Source organism: Drosophila obscura, unplaced genomic scaffold, assembly GCF_018151105.1.
Source record: "Drosophila obscura isolate BZ-5 IFL unplaced genomic scaffold, ASM1815110v1 contig_96, whole genome shotgun sequence".
NCBI classification, from domain to species: Eukaryota; Metazoa; Arthropoda; class Insecta; order Diptera; family Drosophilidae; genus Drosophila; species Drosophila obscura.
The window spans coordinates 2,080,412-2,104,977 of NW_024542890.1; the positions used below are offsets into that span (position 1 = coordinate 2,080,412).

The 24,566-nt window shown below is 44.0% G+C and overlaps 2 protein-coding genes across 2 annotated transcripts; both read left to right on the top strand.

The window, feature by feature from the left end:
* The first annotated feature begins 2,305 nt into the window (after nucleotides 1-2,305).
* On the top strand, nucleotides 2,306-5,674 carry LOC111077308 (RNA polymerase-associated protein CTR9 homolog). The gene is made up of 5 exons (XM_022371526.2): nucleotides 2,306-2,425; nucleotides 2,495-4,038; nucleotides 4,342-4,558; nucleotides 4,616-5,073; nucleotides 5,127-5,674. The coding sequence occupies exons 1-5, from the start codon at nucleotides 2,372-2,374 to the stop codon at nucleotides 5,563-5,565; spliced, it is 2,712 nt and encodes a 903-aa protein (XP_022227218.2). The 5' UTR covers nucleotides 2,306-2,371; the 3' UTR covers nucleotides 5,566-5,674.
* Nucleotides 5,675-17,572: 11,898 nt separating this feature from the next.
* LOC121405436 lies at nucleotides 17,573-22,936 on the top strand. Its single transcript, XM_041596105.1, has 2 exons — nucleotides 17,573-18,616; nucleotides 18,902-22,936. Exons 1-2 carry the CDS (start codon nucleotides 17,573-17,575, stop codon nucleotides 22,934-22,936), a joined length of 5,079 nt encoding a protein of 1,692 aa, XP_041452039.1.
* Nucleotides 22,937-24,566: the final 1,630 nt, after the last annotated feature.

The following is a 24,566-nucleotide window of genomic DNA, read 5'->3' on the forward strand; positions in this document are numbered from 1 at the left end:
TCAGCCCTTCTTATTGGTGAAACCGCAAACAACTTTAAGCCGTTTCCCAATTCTGTGTGAAGTGGAAATAAAGTATCGGATATAGAGTACGTAGGCTGCCTTTGAGTACGGACCAATCAAATAACATTGAATATGGTTTCATTGTATGAATCTCCCATCTCCCTCTCTCGGAAACAGCCAGAGGAATATATAAAGTATATATTCTATATTCTTGATCAGCATCAATAGGTGAGCAAATAAAGCTATGTTTATCTGTCCATCAAGATGAACGTTCCCTTAAGGATATGAAAGTCATCCGAGCTATCTATCAGGAAAGGTGGGACTTAAACATGATGGCAGCTTTTTGATGGATGCTGAAAAGAAAAATGACCCGCAGAATTGATCCTGTGCAATGTACAGTCATATGTATGTATTGTATAAGGAAACGGGAGGTAACGTGAGTCGCTTCTGGGGGGGCGCATACCCGTACTCAGTCAGTATTTACATTTTTGAACATATGATTTTTTAGAATTTTAGCATTAAAAAAAAAAAAATTTTGTACATTTTTTTGCTACTTCTGTTATCTACATCTACATATACAATGTATATTATACATCTAACATGTAGATTATACATGTACCATTTAGATTCTACATCTCCTCCGCTAGGGGTTGCTCGCGCACTGAACGCGGCAGAGTGTGCGAGCGAGATGGAAAATGAGTTGCGTTGTCGTTTGCTGGAGGGGGCAGGGTAAGCAACTGAAAATTAATTTCTTCATTCTCGCTATAATTATGATCCGATCTGATTCAGATTCGGCAGTCTGGTAGATATGGGCATTATCTACGATACTGCGTTTTTAGTTTTATCGTATCTTTAAAAATGTGCCTGCCACAGATTTTCGTTCTTTGTGGGGGCGAAAGGGGGCGGGGCGAAATTCTAATTTCTTAAAACAGTGGGATATCACATGAGTCTGGAAACCAAATTTGGTTGCCCTAGCTCTTAAAATCTCTGAGATCTAGGCGCTCATCGAGACAGACAGACAGACAGACGGACAGACGGACAGACAGACATGGCTATATCGACTCGGCTATTGATGCTGATCAAGAATATATATACTTTATGGGGTCGGAAACGTTTCCTTCTCTGCGTTACACACATCCACTTTTACCACAAATCTAATATACCCCTTAACTCTTTTTTGAGTACGGGTATAAAAAGAATTCATTACAGCTTGAAACAATATAACTGACTTCCAATTCGTAGTCAGCGTAAAGAGTTCGTTGCCAATGAGTCGACTGTATTAGGGAAAGTAATAAAAAATAAAAAATGATAAGTAATAAGGCGATAAAAAAGTAAATTAGGCAACTCATTTCCCAACAAGAGACCTAGCGTTAAGTTGATTCGGATTCAGCGACCCCAAAAACAGAAGGTACACGAGTTACATACTCTCTTCCCAAAATGTCTGAAACTTAGCTAATGTCCAACGGGGACACTATATAATAGTCTGTTTACATAGGTTAAGCATAGGGCCCTAGTGGTGGCAAAAAGTTGCGTCGGTCTCTGCGTCTATTCGATATATTCGATTGCTTTGCGCTTCATTTTTGCACTTTTCTGCCTATCAGCGCAATTATCGCCACTAATGACAATTAATAATAACTTGTAGATAAAAAATCAAATGTTGGCGCTAAAAATGTATGGTTGTGCAAAAAGGTGAAAATATACACAAAATCATTAAATAAAATACTTTAAACTGATTGTATTATTATCATACGACATTTTTGTGACCCCCTGATGCCATTTAGATACTGCTGGAGACGAACTTCGATGGTTTTCATAGTTTGAAGAGAACTCCCACAAACTCTTCAAAGAAATGTCTTAAAAAAATAAATAAATATGAGAATCAATTCTCTTTCGTCCATTTTCTTGTTGTATTCCATAATTCTTTCCTTGTCATCAAGCACCCAAATCAAAATTCAAGACGCACGTCTGCCAATGTAAGCCCCTTTTCTGCTTCATTGCGTCTATTCCGATATCGATAGCAGACGCGCCCAGTGTAAAAGGGCTATATAAGAGAAGACCCCACTGTTAAGTAGGTGGCTGGAGTTGCCTAAGCAACAGACATACATAAAGCCAAAACGGAGACACCGATGACACAAGGAGGAAAGGAGGAGAAGAAAGAGGGAACAAGAGAGAGCAAGAAGCCCAGGTGTTCAACTTCTGACATTCATTCGATTGTCCACAGCAGAACGGAGCAGAGATTAAAAAAAGAGCCTCATCGATCAACCACGTACAGATTTACTTGTCATTTTTTCATTTTCGATTCAATTCGGTTTTTTGTGAATTTCCCAATTTCTTTATTGGTTGGTTTGACTATTTATTCCTTCCTGACAGCATGGACGAAAATCACGAGGAGCGACAGAAACTTCGATGGGCCGTGGGAGAAGCCGTAAGTTGAGAATGTTAGATCGTTACTTGTTGGACTGATTGTGCGCTGACCGATGGCTCCTTCCCATAGGTGAATTACTATAGGAGTGGCGACAAAAGTTTGTTTGTTTCAACGCTCGAAACAGGCATCAAAAAGTGCGTAGTGCCCTACTCCAACTACAAGTACGATCTGAGCAGGTCGTACATCCTGTTGGCGGCCAAAGTCATCCGTGAAGCTCACAAGGAGATGAAAAAAGGTCGGCCGGCTTTGCTAGCCAAATTCATCAACCTGATTGAAATGGTCGACACGGACCTCATGTCGAGCGACTACCAATACTTGCTGACTTATGGCTATGGCCTGATGCTGACAGCGCGCCGCGCCCAGGAGGCCGACAACATGTTTGCCAATGTGCTGCATCGGGACGGCGGCTGTGTGCCGGCCCTGATCGGACGCGGCTGTCTGGCATATAATCGGAAGAGCTATTCCGAGGCGCTGGCGTTCTTCCAGAGTGTGCTGGAGTACGAACCGCGGGGGCAGTGCGATGTCCGGGTGGGGATTGCCCACTGCTTCCTGAAGAAGAATGATCTGAAAAAGGCCCGGCGCTTCTTTGAGCTGGCCATCGTGCAGAACGGGCGCTCACAGGAGGCTGTACTGGGCCTGGCCCTGCTGCAGCTGCGGAAGAGTGAGCCCCAGGCCATGAAGGAGGGCATGAATCTGTTGAGCGCAGCCCATGAACTGAATATGGAACACCCCTCAGTGCTGAGCTACTTGGCCCGTCACTTCTTCTTTGTGGGAAGGCACGAAGTGGCATTGGCCCTGGCCGGCAAGGCCTTGCACCTCACCGACCACCCCGGGCTGCTGGCCCAGATCTGCTACCAGATTGCTCGCAGCAGCCATGCCACCGGCATGTTTGATAAGGCGGTAGAGTACTACAATCGATCAGTTCGGGCGCACCCAGTCGCCTCCACCTTGGCCCCCAACTATATAGGGATGGCCCAGATGTGGCTGCTCCGGGGAGAAGCGGATACGTCGGAGCGCATCCTTGAGATCCTGCGGAAGCTGCGGCCAGAGCACCCATTTACACTGCGCCTGCTGTCCGCGCTCTACCTGAGGGATAAGTCACCAAAAAAGCTGCACCAGGCCACTGATATGCTTGGCATTGTACTAAACCAAGACCCAAATGACTATGACAGCTGGATCTTGCTGGCCCAGATCTATGAACTGATGAAGCTCTGGAGTAAGACCGTCCGTGCCTACCAGCAGGCCATCCACGTCTGCTTAGCACAGGGCTTGACGGTGCCCATTGAGTGGATGAATAATCTGGGAAACGCCCAAACGAAGAACAAGCAGCCACTGGAGGCCATCGACACCTTTGACCAGGCTCTGGACAGAGGAACTGACTGTGAAATCATTAGGTTCACTCTCCTACTCAATCGGAGCCGTGCACTGGAAGAGCTGCACAGATTCGATCTGGCCGAGATCTCCTACAACGCCCTGCTCAGGGAGTACCCCGCAAACTCCGATTGCTCTGTGAGGCTGGGCATAATGGCGGCGAAGAGAAAGAAATGGTATGAGGCCGTCGAGCACTTCAAAGATGCCTTCGGCAAAGATGTGTCGGGCCAGCTGATTGCTAGGTAAACTCTTTACTATTTTCATTTTAATTCTGACTTGGTTAAATGCTGCGCACAGGCTTAGTACATACATATGTATGGGACTTAAGTTACAAAGTTGACCGGAAGTACATTGATTTTGGGTTAGTTTAGTGTGTATTTATCGTATTCTGATAATATTCATTTGCCATGGCTAACCCACCCCTTCTATGCGCTACCAATTCATTGCAATGTAGCGGAAAAATCAAAACAGAAAATATACTTTTACTTCTATTACTTTTATATATATACTTGCATACATACATGTATGTATGTATTTATTTACAGAATTTACTTGATCAACTGTTATGCGAAGATGGGCCAAAACCACAGCGCATTGAAGAACAGTAATGTGATCCTGGCTCGCTGTGACAAAATGTTTGCCGACAGCTGCATGGTCGTGGCGGGAAACTTAAGCTTCGGCAGCATGCAAAGTTGCCTGGCGAGGGGCGAGATTACTGATGCCGACCGTCATGCAAATAATGCCCTGCGATCATATCGGATTGTGAGTCCATCTTCCTGATTTTTTACTGGTCATATTCAATATTGATGCTCTTCCCAGGCCCTGAAATATAACAGACAAAATCAACACGCAGCCAATGGTATTGCAGCCGTGTGCAGCACTCTTGGTCTTCTGAGACAGTCCCAGCTGGTTTTCAAGACGATCCTGGAGACCCGTCAAAGGTGCCCAGAGGCGATCCTAAATTTGGCGCACGTCTCCCTGCAGCGAGGACAGTACAAGGAGGCGTCACAGACCTACAAGCTTTGTATGCGGCAGGAGGGCAACCGGAATTCTGTGGAGGTAATCCAGGGCTTGGCCCAAGCGTTGTATATGATGGAGGAAACGCGCGACGCCAAGATCTGGCTCCTGAAGGCTCGCCTTGTGGCACCCGATGATCCAGTTGTACTTTACAATCTGGCCCTGGCCATCAAAGAGGACACGATGGCCATCTTTGACTCGTCCCAACCAGAAATGCACCAGCTCGAGCTGGCCGAACTGGAGCTGAAAGTGGCCCTCAGGTGAGTGCAATATTGGAAAAGGCGATACGAACGAACGCTGTCTTCTACCGCAGACACTTTGAGCACCTGTCGACGCTCGAGAACGAGGAACAGATCGACATTGAGGAAGCTCAACAGCAGGTTGAGTCATGTCGTCGGCTTCTGGCAAATCTTCCTCAGGAACTGATACGTGGCCGTGAGCTGGCGGCGCAGGAGTCGGAACGTCAGCGGCTGTTGGAGAAGCGCTATCAGATGTACCAGTGCGATCTGGAGCGGCAGCGTTTGAAGCGGGATCAGGAGCAACGTTTGCTCAAGGAGACCCAACAAGCTAAGCGGAATGAGATCCTGGAGTACATGAAAAGATCAAACGAGCAGAGCTCTAAGACACTCAAGAAGTATCCCCAAAAGCGTTCCCAACAAGACGATAAAGAGCAGGAGAGTCCGAACCGAAAGAAAATGAGATCACCATCCCCAAATACATCCCCACAATCGTTCTCCATTAATTCAGACTAGCACAGTGGCAGAGCGGTAGATCAAATTAGATTTGAAAATGATTTATTATTAACCGAAGATCAATTGCCCAAACGAGCCAAGTTAAAATAATTATAAATACATATTTGTACGTCGAATATATATGATTATTTATGTTATAAGTACATATACATACATATGTATGTACATATTTTAGATGCTTCCTCTCTCTCTCTCTCTCTCTCTCTTCACCATCGAAGTATCATCCGGCAGTTACATTTCGCCCACACCGCCAGGAGGGAATCCCTGCACACTGGACTTTTAACAAATCTAACAAATGCCTAACTTTTTATGGCAGTCGAAAACATACGATACTAATGACTGAAGCTGTAGCTTGAAAGCCTTTATCGGGATCTTAAGTCAGAGTTTCAGGCTGCCCATTCCGTCAATTCTAAAAAAGAATATAATCCCTTCTAGATGAGAAGGGATGCCAATAAGCCCAAGCCGGCTGCACGGTTAGTCGCCACCACCTCGACTACGTTCGTTGATCCGGGATCAGTTGCTCCTCTCCATTTTGATTACCATCCTCGAATTGTTGGTGTTGCTCTGAACTCCAAGTTAAGCAACTTCAGTCTTACTAAGCAATCGTACTGCTCAAAATCAAATGGAACAACTATAAATAAATTCATTGTGCCTTACCGGTCGTCCTCTCTTAAATTTATGAATCGTGCATGGCTTTCGTACCTGTATATTTAAGCAAAATACAATTAATTTGATAAAAATAGTTGCTTAAGAGCTTGATTACAATGATGGGGATAAGAATGGGGAAAGTCCAAATGAGAATCTATTGGAAAATAAATATGACCATAAGACAAAATATACTATGTATATATAAGCTTTGAATTATAATTAATAATAATTATCAACTCAAATTATTCGGTGTGAGTTGATCCTGGAGCAGAGTGCTGAGTGGTATATCAGAGAGGTTAAAGGTTAAAGGTTCTAGACCACATTCAAGTGATTCAAATAAACACAAATTATTCATTCTTGTTGTAGCACATTAATTCTGAGCTGGAACTATAGCCAGAACGCCATTACTTTTGAATGCAAGCTCAGGGGGGTGTGCTTATTCCCGGTACTCAGAGAGTATAGAATTCTGATTAAGTCGAAGCATTATTATAGGCAGAAATTTTATAAGGAATACCATTTCCTGTGGAAAGTCTCCCCTCACACGCGGGCCCACTGACCATAGCTTGTCCAGGAATAGGGTCACGACAAGAACCGGAAAGTTCAAAGTGTTTCGTGCATGGGGGAAGAGAAAACACGATAAGACCCATGACTGTCTTGGGAAATTGGTGAGAATGTATCTGTACGTCGCTCTCTGACTGCGATGCGATGACCGTGGATCCCCTTTGCCGTTGTTCGCTGATTGAAACATTTCAGCAGCGCGTGGCATTAAAACTTGAATGTAATGGCTTTCGAAGGGGTCGTGCGGGGGCAAGGAAGGTTGAATGTGGAGAGCCACTGGCAATGCCATTGGGGCTGCGAGCTATAAATCGGACAGGACTGCACTGCCAGTGCAGTAGGAAAACAGCACTCTAAGCTGGCCCTCGAACAAAACCGGGCTGGACAGCGGCCACAGCACGCACATTAAGAGTTCAAGTGGACCAAAAATAAAAATCCGCTTAAAAAGTGTAAGCGCCCCCGAAACGCGCCAGGGACAATGGGGGAGCACAGACAATACTGTCGAAGTTTAAAGCCAGCCAATGGCAGAGGAAACAATACATTACAGAATGGCAGACTGAATCGTGAGAGAGCTGGTCGCGGTATAGTTCCCATATTACATAGCAACTGTGGGCCACTTTATAAGTATATATGTTAATACATATGCATATACCTATGTACCTATTTATGTTGCATCGATTTCATTGTTCTTGCTAATTAGGATGTTCGCCCGGAGAGGAGGAGAATTCGAATGTAAGAAATTTGGCAAGCCACGAAGGAGCTGGTTTCTCTTTTGAATGGAAGATCGATTTGTTCTTGGAAAAAAAGGGGCTGAAATAACGACCGGAAGAGGAGTCAATCAGCAATCAGAAACCTTTTAACAGCCCTCTATTATAAATAAAAAGAAAGAAAAATTAAAAAGGGAATTGGATTTGAGATACATTTGTATCTATGTATGTGCATATGTATGCATGTTGTGATATAGGTTGTAATCTGATTATAAGGTCGAAATGCGTTATGTCAAACTAATTGCTTGCTAAAAGAGCAAACAAAAGTTCCAGGAATAAAATAATAGCAAAAATGTAGCTGTTTCGGGCATTTATCTCTCAGTTCCCACACTTGTCGCCCACCCCAAATAGCTGATCCACACCGCAACCCCGCAGAAGAGCCATGATACTTTTTCAAGAGCAGGAGGCCATAGAGAATAAAACATAACAATAACATAAAACAAAAGCCTACCGAGAACAATGGAAAGCCAAGCGGGCATAGCACTCGGGAGCCAATCAATGCAAACAAAATTCCCAAAGTTAAGTTGCGCAACATATATGGGCGTAGACAGGCACACGGGGAGATGCGGCTGGAGGCGGGTGGTGTGGTCGATGAGTGGCAGCCTTGTGTAGGGCTTTTCGTTAATTAGTGACGGCTTTGGCTGAGGGTAGGACTGACAAAATCTAAGTAATTTTAAGAAAAGGCCAAGGAAACGCACGAATGATGTATAAATAGCTCAGTCAACATTATGAAAACAGCCCAAAAGCCACTTAGCTCTTTAATTAGGATGCCCATTTACACGAGCATTATTAATTAATTAATTATTCATTTTTATTATTTAATTAATTATTAACTATATTAATTATAGTCATTGCAGAGTCCTGGTTTCCAAAATTCTTAGCATATAATTTATATTTGTATGATATTGATAAATATTTATGAATACCTAAAAATCTGAACAAAACCTGAAAATTAATTTAATTAAAGAACACAAAACAGAAACAAAATCACGACTTTTTAAATCCACGCGCCTACGATATAACCAGCGATCACTAAGGAACACCCAAAGATTTAAAACCGCGCGCCAACGATATAACCAGCGATCACTTACAAACGGCCACACTCCAACATTTGAATCCACCCGCAAACAGTGTGCCCAGCTCTCAGATTCAAACGGCCACACTAGCAGCTGATCATGGTAACGCGCTAGTGCCAAAGAAGGGAGCCAACAGCTGACTTTTGGCAATAAAAGCAGCCACGCCAGATCCATCCGGATCATTCCTGTCTTGGACAATGGTGGACGCGATCCCCGAGGCTTTGGTAAGCATTGACTGTTGTGGTGTTTAGAGCGCACGATTCCTCTAGCACACAACTATCCCTGCTATATACCGTCCATTTGTAATGCATTGATTACTGTGTACGATTCCTCTACACTTTAATCTTTGCGGTTTTTCTTCCTATTCCTATTCGGAGTGCATTTTCCTCCGTCTTCCCTTCCTACTCGGAGCGCATTTTCCTCCGTCCTCCCTTCCTGTTCGGAGCGCATTATCCTCCGCAACGCATCTCTCTCTCGGAGCGCATTTTCCTCCGCAACGCATCTCTCTCTCGGAGCGCATTATCCTCCGCAACGTCTACTTCTCCTCGGAGCGCATTATCCTCCGCAACGCATCTCTCTCTCGGAGCGCATTTTCCTCCGCAACGGAGCGCATTATCCTCCGCAACGTCTACTTCTCCCCGAAGCGCATTATCCTCCGCAACGCATCTCTCTCTCGGAGCGCATTTTCCTCCTCTCTCACGGAGCGCATTATCCTCCGCAACGCATCTCTCTCTCGGAGCGCATTTTCCTCCTCTCTCACGGAGCGCATTATCCTCCGCAACGCATCTCTCTCTCGGAGCGCATTTTCTGGACCTGCATTAGAGAAGGATGATAGACTGCTGCAGAAAACCACTGGAAAACGCACAGGGCCCGGGACAATCCCGCAAATCACCCGGAGCCCAGGAGCGAAACACCACAGATTTAAGATACGAGGACAACCAACTCATAGGGATGGCCAGGATCGGCGGGAAGAGGATGGAAGTGGTAATAGATACGGGAGCCACAAGGAGCATCTTGAACGAGAACATGGCAAGAATACTGCATAACAACGGGAAGGAAGAAAAAGAGGAGAGACTGATCAGACTCGCAGACGGAAGTACAAAAAAAACCACTCGTAAGTTCCTAACCGATGTAGAGCTAGGAGGCCAGGAGACGACACTATCATTTCTAATAATGGATGGTGTACCAGACACTCCACTACTCGGAATGGACTTTTTAAGGGACGCAGGAACCATCATTACGTGCGGAAACAGTACCGTATTGATCAGTGGAAGGGAGAAAAAACAAAGGCCAACACTGATGCCGATAGTGATTCCAAGCAAAACTACAAAAGCCATACCAGACCACTGGGAGGTGCCCCGTGGATGCGACCTGACACAGCGACAAGTGGATATAGTAAAACAATCAGTAAACGAACGCCGTGGTCACCAGCAGAGACGATTCAAGCTGTGGGGCGAGAAGACGCCAAACATGGCATGCTGGGTCAAAATAGGCAGATCTGGCGACGTGAGAGTTGGAGACTGGTTCCAAGCAACGAAATCAACCTGACGACCCTGCCCTAGAAGTGTGACGCCCAGCCCTACGGACAGCACCAAGCGTCACAAAACAACAATGATTCCTCACTATTATTACTTAGTACTAATTGACATCACAATTACATTCCTTAAATTACAACATTTAACCATTTACCCAGATCTAAGAGAACAAAACCTGAAAATTAATTTAATTAAAGAACACAAAACAGAAACAAACATAACGGCTTTTTGTTCAGCGACGTTCGATTGCATTCCAGAGTTTTGGGTTGCATGAGACTTCCTGTTGATTTCGGCTTGGATGACTCATGCTCTGTTTATGCATGTGTTGAGGTATCTTCGCATAAGTTTATCTTATTTCTTATATATACGAGTAAATAGGTGTAAGGGTGAGTGCTGGGCATATGCATAACTTGTATAGGTGTGGGTGTGGTCATGGATATGTCAAAGTGCGTATACGTAATACGTATACGTAATGCGTTTGTGGGTGTAGCGCACTATGGATATGTTACTGTACATCTGTAAATAGTTTTAATGCACAACAATGACTCTCATAAGAGAACTATGACGACCTCTTCGACCTGATAAACCTCTTTGTCCTGATTGTCCCATCTCTATACTTAAAATTTATGCAGTTATTTTTCGGTTTCTAGGCAGCAGAATTGGTTGCACCACCGAGATGTAGATCCAGTTCATTAGAGCTGGTGATAGCACATCTTATTGGATTCGTATAGCCGTTCACCATTCCTGGTTGATTTTTGAGGAGTAAAGAGGATAAGGACACTTTTCTCCGCGTTCAATATTTTCGCCTACTCACATATGTTGTATCAGCCTATCCTGTGAGGGCAAAGTCTCCAGTATACAGCTGATTACAGCTGTTTTGCTTCAATTCAATATTGCAACGATAATCCAAATAGTTAAGCTTTATTCTGTTTTATTGGCGAGAGTCGCTGTAACTGGTCCTGCTACCCCTGGCTATCCCTCTCACGGTTTTAATTGCCGAGCTGCAGTTTTCATGTTGTTGTTGGCATGCGCTTGTTCTCTCTCTTCCCAAATTGAATGCGCACAAAATTTAAATTGCTCTTGCATGCTTTTAGGAGTGCGATGGCAGCGGAGGTACGTGGCGCAACGGTAAAACGGAACAAACGGTAAATGGTAAACGGTAAACGGCAACCGGCAACGTCAACGTCATCGTTAGCGGCATTTTCAAAGCGCTTGAGCACGCAGCGCATGCAGGGTTATAAGGGATAATGGGAGGGGAGGCAGCCTCATTTGCAACTAGGCAAATATCGCGCATACGTCAGTTGGTTGTGCGACAATTACCGTTAGCGGCTTGTATAATTTATGTTGCGTACTTGTCGGCGCAAACGATTCCCAGTGCATTTGGCAGTTCACACAGCTCCTACCCCGGCTGCTGTGGAAATCCCATACCTTTCCCACAAGCATTTTGCATCTGCCATCCATTACCATTCATCATCGCCAAGTGGCAGCCAATTTTACTCAGCTAATTTGTGTGTGGGTGTGGCCCTGAGCTGTCTAGACGTGGCTCGTTTCTTCTGCTCCTGCTCCTGCATCTGTATCCGCCCCTGGCGCTACCTCTGGCCACAACATTGCCACTGCAACTGCCACGCTTACGCCCACCGCTTAATGCATTTCAATTGCCACTTTTCTTTTTCCAGCATTTTGTACTCTGACATAAAAAACTATAAATTAAAAACAGCTTGCGCCAAAGAAACTTTTATTTCCCCGCATTACCGCACCGCTACGAGTACCAACGAGCACAGACAAACACTGAACCGGAGAATGGGAGGAATGAGAGGAACACGAAGCACCCAAACACATGGGTGGAGGAAAACCGGGGGCTGGTGGGTCTGGTCTGTTGGTCCGAAGCGCCTAGCCCAGCCCAGGCCAGGCCAGGCCTCATTAAATTAGCATTGATAATTATTTTAAATTACTCCATTTAGTTGTGAAAAATGTTTGCATGCTGTTGCTGCTGTTCCCCCAAAGCGATTTGTTGCTGTCACAACATGGCCTCCCTTTCCTTTTGCAACACCCGTCGCCGCAGACTGACCCCGTTGTTCGCTCTTAGTTTTTGCCCAGAGGCCAAGCCAGTCCAGGGTATAGGTCTATACAGCAGTCCAATAACTATATGTAACCTATTGATCCACTTGATTAATATTTTAGAATATTTTATTTGTTTCCATTTTTTATTATTCCACTACATATGTTTTTTCCTTTCTCTATTTTCTCCTACCGACACCATCTCTCGTGGAATGGGTAGTGTAGCCATTGCAAATGGGTTTAATCCTTCTAATAATAATGCCATATGGCTATGTCGACTCGGCTGTTGATGCTGATCAAGAATATATGTACATACCTTATGGGGTCGGAGACGATTCCTACTGCATGTTACACACAGCAACCATATAATTAAAATATATCCCTTTGCTTTCAGAGTATCGGGTATAAAAAAATTTCAATCCGAATGCTTTTAGCTTACATATTCCTACACATAATTATTTTATTAAGCCAGACCTACATATAGCATTTTATAGCTAGACATGGCGATACGAAGGTCGCGTCTCAATCAATGGAAAAATCCCACTCAGGTATTAGCTGACTTCGTACAAGGTATTCAGTAAATATGTGATTTTTTTATTCAGTTGTGTTGTAACGGATTTGTCAAGATATGTAATGAGTTTCGTTTTTTCTGTGGCTGATGAGTAATTTAAAATTGGTTCAGGTTTCATGACTGTCTTCCTTTTTTGTTGGATACTCCAAAAATAGTTGCCCATCATATAGTGATGCCGAACGCCTTGATACAGGCATTCCACCGATTTCAATTCTTGGTGAAATCTCTCTTCGTGTTCAAATATCTAGCAGAACTACTCAATATTTAATATGTAAGAAAATATATTCACTAAGTTACTCAATTCCATTACATTTAATAAGAAATGCAACATTTGTAGGATTTCGTATTTTAAAGAAAGTTGGAACTGAGGCAGAGGTACAACAGGACAGGAATTTAGCTCCATAGCTAGGAATATGGAGAATCAAAACGAGAATAAAATTACAAGTAATTGTCCAATGTTTTCGCTCAAATGTTTGCCATTGGAACAGTAACATACAGAACGCAAATGCAATTTTGAGAGATTTGGTCAAAATTCGCATTAAAGATTGTCAAATTGTTATTTTAAATATGACAAGATGAATATGAATTAATGCAGGGTACTCCATTGGTCGACATTTTGGAATGACTCAAATTCCGTTTCGGTTATTTTGTTGTTTAATTCTTATAATCCGCTCATGTAACTGAAATTAATTTGATTGCTGATGTTGCCTCAACTGCTTCATTAATCAAAAGCGCTGGGGACGCTATGTCTGTGGCGTCTGTCTCCTAGAACACTTCTGTCGCCTCATGAATAATTAAATATGGAACATAGTTCTCCCAATTCCCAGATGGGGTGTTAGAATGGGTGTTGTGCTGGGTGTGGGACTGGGACCGGGACCGGAGTCTGTCTAAAAACTTATCCATCAAATTCCAATTGCGTTGATGCGGGTTTACAGCACTTTCCCTCATTTATTTGTCTTTAGTCTCTGCCTGGCCCCCCCACTAGCACCACTTTGTGCATCCACTTGTTACGGTTCAGTTTTTGACATTCGTCAAAAATTGTGTCACAATTTCAGCAGCCACGAGGCGGCCAGGCATGTTTTGTGGGCTAAAAGTTTAACTTAAAACTCCAATGCTGATGCAAGCAGCACCTGAACGAATCCCGTACAAAGGTGGTCAGGCTTTCTGGTTGGAATAACTTTTAGCTTACTTTGCGAAATTAATCACAGCGACCTGGGGCATGGATGCTTAGGCGTGAGAGAAGCGTGTTAAAAATCAATAGAGTGAGAGAAAAACATCAAAAAATAATTATAATTCAGATTTTCAAGCAGATCTTTGAAGCAAATCACTTCCAAACCGAATCCTATAACACCGATTAAAGAAGATATAATAACGACTTAGACTAAAAGAATGCCGCAAAAAATTATCAATTTTGGATTTCCCAATGTGTTTTGAGGTCCGGCTGACAGCAGGATTCCTTAGCTTTATAATAAAAAAGATTTTTAAAACATAAAGTAACTTAATGCTCGAAAAAATATTATCAATCTTTCTTCGAAAAAACATATTACAAACGATGAGAAATATTGTCAGTCGCTTCTGTTGCCGCGGCTCTACCGACTGAGTAGTCAGTATATTTGCATGGCAGCTTATGATTTTTGTGGAATTTTGAATCTACATCTTCATTGCGTTTTCAGTTTTCTCGTACCTTTAAAATTGTCCATGCCACAGATTTTTGTTCTTTGTCGTGTCGGAAGGGGGCGGGGCAACAACAAACAGAATTAGGTGGTTCTAGGTTTTATAGTCTCCAACAACTGGGCGACAAAAAAGACAGACGGACGGACAGACAGACAGAGACTTGGCTATTAATGCTGATCAAGAATATATATACTTTATGGGGTCGGAAACGTTTCCTTCTCTGCGTTGCACACATCCACTTTAACCACAAATCTAATATACCCCTTAACTCTTCACGTACGAGTATAAAAATATTAAAATTGTGAAGGAAACGATGATGCAAAATTCATGTTAAAATTCATTCTCTGAATTCCAACGTACGTAGGCAACGATACAGAAACAATGCCAATGTCTACACGATTGCCGAATCTGGATCAGATTCGATTAATATTAAAGACAGAGCGAAGAAATTCATTTTTTTTAGTTGCTACGCTGAAATGTTTGCTAACATCAAACCAGTTATTTATCCAAGAATCTTGAGAAGGGGGGCCGGATTGTTTTCCCTGGTAAAATAAATACCGCAACCCTGGGTACGCCCTTGGACGACTCCTTTTATTATAGGAAATTTTTAATTTTGAACGACCAATCTAAAACATCTCTGTATTAATGAGCAATACATATGTCGAGCCACTGAGCTTCTTCAGTAGCGTAGTTTGTCAGATTGTTAAAGAGACGATGATTGTTCAGTATTATAAATTGTATTATGTTAAACTATCCAGCGACAGACAGCGATAGCGAAAGATGTGCGGATGCAATAGCGAGAGTTCACGATGGTTCAATTAATCGGTTCAAGACGGGTTCGATTGAAGACGCGGGGTCGGTTAAAGACCATGTCAGATTGAAGATCAGGTCCATGATATGCAAGAGGTAAGTGCTAGATCAAGGCTATTCAAGGGCAGACTGGCCGAATTGGCCGTGCTCTAATGCGAGTGAGAGAGCAACAGATCGAGAGAGTGATAGCGACGGCGAAAGAAAGCAAGGTGCGAAACGAAGAAGCGAGAGAGCTGCTGCACAGGCTACTGCCGTGCGGGAGCGCATTCATGAAAATGGAAAACCATACGAGGGATTTACTGTACTGCTGCACCACTGACATTACCCTTTGTATTACTGCTAGTACTGCTAATAAGCAAAATTGTATAAGCTGACCAAATTGGTGCCCCACCCACATTTTTCTCCATAATTTCCCACATTTACAAGCCAGTATTGAAGAATCTGAATAACATGTACTCCAAAAGGAGATTATGTTAGCTAATAATTTGCTTTTTATTCCGAACTAGCAGACCCGCGCGCTACGCTGCTTACTTAATAAATTTAATTTTTAGGAATTCATCGAAATTAAACAATGATAATCAAAAGCAACAAATATACTTACACAATTGCAATTTTTTCAGAAAACAATTCATACAAAAAGATATAAAAACAAAATCTATCATAAAATGTTCTGTTCTACAGAATGTCACAAAATGAAATGAAATATTCGTTCAAACACACACTTTTAGACCAAATTTAAGATTTTTTTGATTAAGTTTTATTTCTTGAGGAACCTTTTTATAGAAAACACCAATTTGTTGTGCAAATCATGCCACATTCTCTGGCTATCGTGCATGCGATTTTGTGCACGCGTTGCGGAAATAGGGAATCGAAATCTCCAAACATGGCTACTAACATTTGTTTATTGTTCTTTTTTTTATGTTTGTTGTGTCAGTGAGTGTCATCACCGCTGTTACCATTTTTGTTTTACTTCTTCTCGTATTTTTTGTTGTTATTTGCCTGGCTAACCGTTCGATGGGGCGGGGCATATCCAGCGGGATGGGATAGAACCTGCATACAATTTGGATACCACCAGGGGCATGTCCGTATTTCTGTGTCAGTTGCCAAACACGAGGTGGGTGGTCGAAAGGGGGCGTGTTCGGTTGTCCCTGTCTCTTTTGTTGATTTTTTGAATTTTTTCTCGTTTTAGGCACTTGTTTCTCCCCTCATTCCCCCCGTTTGCAACCAGCCTTTCTCCATGAACCAATTTTTTAAATTAGGTGGAGTTCCGTTTTATTCCTGGTGCTGTGATTTCTGACTTGGATGGGCGCCGTCAGCCGCTTGGAAACGGAGAACAAACCCCAAACCAATACTTAAACCGCAAAACTGATTCGTTTTATGAATTTTTTAACCAAAATATGAGAATTAGGCCATAAACCTAACAGCACAAATCCATCTCATTTGGTCCTACTGCATATGTATTTATCAGTGTGAGAAGTGTGAGGCATAAGACAGTGACGAGAGACGGAACGGTGGTCTGGGCTGGAGAGAGACTAGGAAAATAAAGAGATTTTCCTATGGCCGTGCTAAAGGTTTAGGGTTTACTTCATGAATTTCATTGGATTTCTGCTATCCATTCTCTGGAGTCCATTGTCGGTGACCGTATCCAAGTTGGACACTGCGCACTTGGCACTCAATATGCAACTATCCTGAGGCAAACGGCTCCTATCAGCTGGCTGGTGACCGGGGACCAAGTCAACCAATTTGGAACGGACATTAACTCGAATTATTTTCGTCCTCCCCTCACATTCAGTCAATTCCCATCCCGGAAGCACCGAGACATACCATTTGTATAATTGATGCAACAGAAGGGTAAGCAGTGGATGGGTGGACAGCACCTGGGGACATGTAGTCTCGATTAACAGGCCAAAAAGGCCCATGACAAACCGCAAAACGAAGCAAACAGCGCAGGAATAGAAGATTGGGATTAGAGGTGAGGCAAACGATTTGAGAGGGATTGTTGACGAACGCATTGCAGCCGTTAAAGAATTTCTTAAATTTCGTTTTCTATTTTTGAACACTTAATTTTCCCTCATTAGTTTGGTATTTTTTTTCTGGTCGCGCTGCGTCGCACTTTTGAGATTTTTTAGTGTTAAGAAAAAAAAGTGTTAAGACAAAAGCAGAACATGATGGACATGTTGGCTGCGTAAAAAAAGAAGAATTTTTGATACAGTCCACTTTGGAAATAAAGCATTTGTGTTCCATGAACATCGAAGGGTTTTATTCGTCACCATATTGTTGGTCCTTCAACCGGGATAAGCTTATTGTTTAAAAATGGAAGACTTCAAGCTTGTGAAATCAGCAAGAAGCCGTGCGAAGGCAAGCATCACGCGTTTGCTAACGGCGTCACAAGATCCACGTGCGGGATCAAACTTGGAATTGGAGCAAATAACCGTGTTATTGGAGAGGCTCAATACCGTTTGGAAGGAGTTTGAGACTCTTAGCGACAAAATGGCCCTTTTTGATGAGGAGGAGGGGTATGTTGATCCAGCCATCGACAACGAGACCTACGAAGACAAGTACTTGCGTGCAAACACATTACTACACTCGCTAAAACGCGCTTGTATGCTAAGGGAGAACGAGGGAGGAAACATCGCCAGCGGCAACCATAACGACAGTGAGAGCCCATGGGGATCACAAGCATCGGGATCAGGAAACGAAAACTTTGTTCGTTTTTTACAACAACAACAAGAGCTGAACGAGCGATTGGCGCAACAACAAACCACGTTTTTGAGCGCAAATTCGACAGCAAATAGGGTGCAAAGCGAATTGCCAAAAATACACATCAAGCAGTTCAATGGTGACTACAAGGAATGGCCTGCTTTCATGAACCTCTTCGAAAGTACGATTCACAGCAATCAGCATTTGACAGCCATTCAAAAATTGCACTACTTGAAAACATATGTTATTGGAGAAGCAGCTGATTTGATACGACATATGCCAATAACAGAAGCAGCTTATACTGCTGCTTGGACTTGCCTAACGGAGCGTTACAACCGACCACGTCACATTGTAAATACTTTGCTGGACACATTTGTGAATTTACCTTCGACATCCAGAGCAGACGTTTCAATTCTACGTAAGGTGACAGATGGAGCAACGGAGATTGTACGCGGCTTGGATGCAGCAGGGCAAACTAATAGGGACTGCTGGATTATACATTTCATGCTGGCCAAAATTGACGCTGAAACCCGACGCAAATGGATTGAAGGAAGTCGCGAGCTGGAATCGCCAACTGTAAACGACTTACTCAAGTTCTTAGACCGGCGCTGCGAGGAATTTGAGCTAAGCAAAAGTGAGACTGACACAGACTTCAAGGTTGGTGCACAACAAAACAAAGCCAAGCGATCGTCACACGCTATGGTATCGCTGGAAGAAGGTGCTTGTGTAAAATGTAACTCCAAGGAACACAAGATCTACATTTGTCCGCAGTTTGGTGACTTATCAGTCGAGCAGAGACGAACATTCGTTAAAGCTAAGTCATTGTGCTTTAACTGTCTCAAGCTTGGGCATGTGTCACGAAAGTGTGAATCAAAATTCACATGCAAGTTTTGCCATACTCGTCACCATTCTCTACTACATATAGAAAATTCTACTTCGCAGGCTGCTGCAACCAGGGCACAGCCAAGAAGTGACGAGCAGCGCATCCTCAGCACTCCCGAAGAGGCAACAGTGGCCATCAGCCACGTCGCACGTGCGCAAGTTACTCCAAGAGCTGAACCCTCATACAACGGATCAGCAACTGCTACAAAGCCACACGGGCTTCGGAAAAGCGCATTGCCAACAGCTCTAGTGTTCGTTCGAAACGCAAAGGGATCGCACACTATCTGTCGGGTGCTTTTGGACAGTGGCTCGGAACTGTCATACATCTCGGAACGGTGCATACAGGCACTTGGCCTGTCACGTTTTCCATCACGTATTCTGGTCTCGGGAATTTCATCTATAAAGGCTGAGACAACTAGAGGCTGCAGCACACTGGACATGCAGTCAAGGATCTCAGAGCACACAATGAAGGTACGCGCTCACGTACTCAGCAAAATCACCTCTACATTGGCAAGACACGATATTGACGCTGCAGCACTAAGGGCTTTCGATGGCTTCGATCTCGCAGATTCTGAATATCAATCGTTAGCGCCAGTGGATATTCTTTTGGGCAGCGATTATGTGTGGACCGTGTTCACCGGCCAAAAGATGTTCGACAGCCACGGGAACGTCATTGCCATTTCGACAATTTTTGGATGGGTCATAACTTCTATTACGACCAGCAACTCATCATCTACAATGACAATGCACACGGCTATTGACATTGACGCATCGCTTCGACGCTTTTGGGAGCTGGAGGATGTCAACCAGGAATTTCAGCGGGAACCAGAGGACGATGAAGTTGAGCAACACTTTATGAAGACACACACTCGGGACTCCAAGGGGCGTTACATCGTCGAGCTTCCGTTCAAAGATCCTAATCAACAGTTTTCGGATACACTACACGGAGCACTCGCAAGATTCAGGGGTGTTGAACGTCGCTTGGAGCGAGATCCCGACCTGCACGCACAGTATGTACAGTTTATGCGTGATTATCTTAATTTGGGTCACATGCGAGAACTATCGCCAGAAGACATTGACAAGAAGCCATGCTTTTACTTGCCACATCATCCCGTAATTACACAAAAATTAAGGGTGGTTTTTGACGGATCGTTTAAGGATACTAGCGGAAAGGCCTTGAACGACGCCCTGCACATTGGACCCAGTATTTTGCGAAACTTATTCTCAATTTGTATACGTTTCAGAATGTTTAAGTTCGTCTTTTCTGCAGATATAGTCAAAATGTATCGACAAATCTGGGTGGCTGTCAATCATTGCAGTTACCAGCGCATTGTATGGCGAGAAGATGAAAGCACGCCTATCAAGCACTATGAGCTCTCCACAGTAACATACGGCACGTCTAGCGCACCATTCTTGGCAGTGAGGGTCCTGGATCAGCTTGCTCACGACCATCAACACGAGTTTCCCACTGCAGCTAAAATCTTAAAGGAGGAGTTTTACATGGACGACGTACTCACGGGAGCATACACAGAGGAAGAGCTTATTTGCAAGCGAGATGAATTAATTCAGCTAATGGAACGTGCAGGCATGGAGCTTGGCAAATGGGTCTCCAATTCATCACGCATTTTTGTCGGAACTCTTACTTCAACCAATACTCCAGGCAAGGGACTCCATTCTACAGCAAAGGTTCTTGGCATTCACTGGGATCCAGAAAAAGATAATTTATCGTACAACGTTTGCCTTTCATCGAATCCGGACAGCAACAAACGACAAGTGCTGTCGGACGTGGCACGCATCTTCGATCCACTGGGTATTCTGTCGCCTGTGGTGGTGCAATTTAAAATTATGTTTCAGGAATTGTGGTTACTCGATCTCGACTGGGATACGGAACTTCCTCCGAAAATTGCGGATTGGTGGAAGAAATGCCGTAACGACCTAAATGTACTCCAGGAACTTCGTCTTCCACGATTTGTTGACAACAAGGAGGATCGCATCGAACTGCATGGATTTTCAGATGCTTCCATTAAGGCATACGCCGCAGTCGTCTACAGCAGATTGGTACAGGCAAATGGCACCGTATCTGTTTCACTCATCGCAGGAAAAACCAGAGTTGCTCCGCTGAAGCAGCAGTCACTACCGCGCCTCGAACTGTGTGGCGCTCTGTTGTTGAGCCGACTGATCGTATCTATCAAGGCTGCTCTACAGCATAAGAACATTGACATACATGCATGGTGCGACTCAACTATAGTTCTGGCTTGGCTTTCACAGCAGCCATCGAAGCTTAAAACATTTGTTGCAAACAGAACGTCAGAAATACTCGATGCTATACCACGCAATGCATGGCATCATGTAAATACAAAGGAAAATCCTGCTGACTGCGCCAGCCGAGGCATGCTCGCTGCAGAACTGCTCAATTTCGACCTGTGGTGGATGGGACCTTCATGGCTGCAAGATCCAGAAAAACTCGCGGTAAAGCTGAGCTCTACAAAATTCTGTTCTTCCCTTTCGGAAAACTATGGCAACGAAGAAGTGAAGACCACCGCATTGACAACTCAGGAAGACGACTCATTTTCACCGCTCGAAGCACTGGTGCAACGCGTCTCGTCCTGGACAAAACTGGTTCGCATTGTAGCCTACGTCTTGCGCTTCATCCAAGGGACCAGGGCCCCTAAATCAGGCATGTTGGCAAGTAGCAAAATGCTGAAATTCGAGGAGATCCAGGCGGCTCGCATTCTTTGCCTACAAACGGCTCAGGAATGTTTCAAAGAGGATCGAATTCTGCTGCTGGAGAACAAGCCACTTCGGAGCCGCTCTCAGCTGCTCAAGCTCTCACCGATTGTATGCAAGAATGGCCTCCTACGAGTTGGTGGACGACTGAGCAATTCTCAATTACCAGCTGATGTCAAACACCCTATACTGCTTCCGAAATCGCACCGCATCACAATACTGATTTTGGAACATGAACATGCATCAAACCTTCACCCAGGCGTCTCTGCTCTCTTTGTTATTATGCGTCAAAAATATTGGATTTTTGGTGCGCGTAATCTTATAAGAAATCTAGTCCACAACTGCATAAGATGTTTTCGCCAACGTAATCACACAGAGCACCAATTCATGGCCGATTTACCAGGCATTCGTATCACCGAAGCTCTGCCCTTCCAGCACTCAGGCTGTGACTACGCTGGACCATTTATACTAAAGGAAAGGAGAGGACGCAATCCTCGAAAAACTAAGGGCTACATATGTTTGTTTGTGTGCCTTGTAACATCAGCCATACACCTGGAATTGGCCGCCGACCTGAGCACCGACACCTTCCTGGCCTGTCTTCGTCGATTTATGTCCCTCAGAGGAAAATGCTCCCAGATCTTCAGCGATAACGGAACAAATTTTGTTGGTGCCAAACGGGCACTAGATGAGATGCAGCAACTTCTATCTTCGCAGGAGCATCAACACACCGTAGCCCAATCGCTGGCCAACGATGGAATCAAATGGAGTTTCATACCGCCACATTCGCCACACTGGGGAGGGAAGTGGGAGTCATCCGTGCGTTCCGTCAAACTGCACCTTCGTCGCGTTGTAGGAAAGACGACGTTAACCTTCGAACAAATGCAAACTCTAATTGTTCAGATTAGTGCGGTTGTGAACTCTCGACCGTTATGCTATACACCAGACACAGACCTCACATACTTGTCGCCAGCCCATTTTCTAATTGGTCGCCCATTCACAACAATCCCGGAAGGCGATCTATCTCATTTGCCAATCAATCGCTTGGACTATTGGCAGCACTTGCAAGCAATGTACCAAGGATTTTGGAAGCGCTGGCATCAAGAATATTTAACATCCTTGCAGCAACGTCACAAGTGGAACAACAAGCAACGCAACATCTCAGTTGACAATGTGGTACTTGTCAAGGACTCCAATCTCCCACCAGCAGCTTGGATTCTAGCCCGTGTATTGGAAGCTCATCCTGGACCAGATGGACTTGTTCGCGCCGTGAAGCTTAAGACATCTACCGGAGAAATGACCCGACCCATCAGCAAGCTAGCAGTACTACCTAATTCAGAAACTATGTTTCAGGGCGGCCCGGGATGTTGACGAACGCATTGCAGCCGTTAAAGAATTTCTTAAATTTCGTTTTCTATTTTTGAACACTTAATTTTCCCTCATTAGTTTGGTATTTTTTTTCTGGTCGCGCTGCGTCGCACTTTTGAGATTTTTTAGTGTTAAGAAAAAAAAGTGTTAAGACAAAAGCAGAACATGATGGACATGTTGGCTGCGTAAAAAAAGAAGAATTTTTGATACAGTCCACTTTGGAAATAAAGCATTTGTGTTCCATGAACATCGAAGGGTTTTATTCGTCACCAGGGATACCCTTACAAACACACAGGTATAGAAATTATTCTATCAGCCATAGCCTCAGATTTAAATGTGGCTTGGTTTTCGGATATTTACCAACACTGACACAGATCAGTCGGCTGCTGTTTATTGCTTTCCAATACTGCTGAAAAACACTTAACACTTAACACTTAAGTTTTAAAAACGATTTCCCATTTTCATTTAGGGGTTTCCACACATTAATAATGAAATAGGTCGTAATTCACAAACCTAGCAGTGGCTTTGCACTGATTACACTGCATTATTTCTTTCCCGCTTCCATTTCGGGATTTATCCAACATCCTTCAAGTCATCGCCCAAGACTACGCCCGAGAAGAGTGTAGTGTAGTGTAGTGTTTGTCGGCATGTTGTGTCTGCTCGAGACCAAAGGCCTGAAATCATTAGAACGACATTGAAGTCAGTGCCTGACCAAGCAGCCGTTGCTGTTGGGCGGCAAGTCACAAACTGAATTCATTTTCGAAGGCAACTGGCTTCGATTGCCTTTTCCCCCTACGAGCCTACACACACATGCGTGTGTGTGTGTTGGGCTGGCGCCTGTTCTCGGTTTAAGCATTCTTAGGGATTCCTCAAATGATTCCAAATGGAAACGAGGCAGGGACACATTTCATTAAATTTCATTCCAACAGAGAAAGTCCAGATGGGAACGGCTTTTGTGTGTCTTATAGTAGTGTGGACGAGTGTGTGTTGTCTGAAGGCTGGTGTATTTGTATTTTTCGTATCTGCCCCTTGGTGATTGCCCCAGTGAAAGTGAAAGTTGGTATTCCCTTCTGCGTCTGGTCGTTTTGGCCAGGCCCTGGCAGATTATGAATTGGCGATTATGCTAATGAAGCAGCTGGAATGAAGAGATCCCGAGAGCACACGCACGGCATCCTTTCGCTTTTCCTTGTCCCCCTGCGCATCATTGTTATGTGCATAAATAATGTTGTGTGGGACAAACGACAAAACCCGCGATGACTCTTCAACCAACTCTCCCGCCTTTAAATGATTTTATTACAAGTACATATTTGACTTAAGTTTTCGGTGCTCCCATTTTAATTAGACAGTTTCAGCAGATTTTTACTTCCTCTACTCTTTATTTTGGTTGCGCTTTTCGCGTATTTTTCCTCAGAGCCTTTCCTCAAAGGGGCGTATGCTGTAGAAAACCCAAAAATAAAAGGAGAACAAACCCAAACAATAGCTAACAAAAAATAAATACCAAAACCAAAGCTCTAAGTATGAAAATAAATAAGTTCGTCTACAGTTTTTCTTTCATTTTATGTCGGAGGTGGTCAGGAGATATCCCTCTGCTGTGGAAGGGCGGAACAGTCTCGAACAGTCTCGAACAGTGTGG

Bases quoted from the DNA above. Each gene is read 5' to 3' on its own strand.
- LOC111077308 (XM_022371526.2), top strand. From the start codon at position 2,372: ATGGACGAAAATCACGAGGAGCGACAGAAACTTCGATGGGCCGTGGGA. The intron at 2,426-2,494 runs GTAAGTTGAGAA...TCCTTCCCATAG, and splicing joins GATGGGCCGTGGGAGAAGCC to GTGAATTACTATAGGAGTGG. The intron at 4,039-4,341 runs GTAAACTCTTTA...ATTTATTTACAG, and splicing joins TCGGGCCAGCTGATTGCTAG to AATTTACTTGATCAACTGTT.
- LOC121405436 (XM_041596105.1), top strand. From the start codon at position 17,573: ATGGAAGACTTCAAGCTTGTGAAATCAGCAAGAAGCCGTGCGAAGGCA. The intron at 18,617-18,901 runs GTTGGTGCACAA...TCTACTTCGCAG, and splicing joins AGACTGACACAGACTTCAAG to GCTGCTGCAACCAGGGCACA.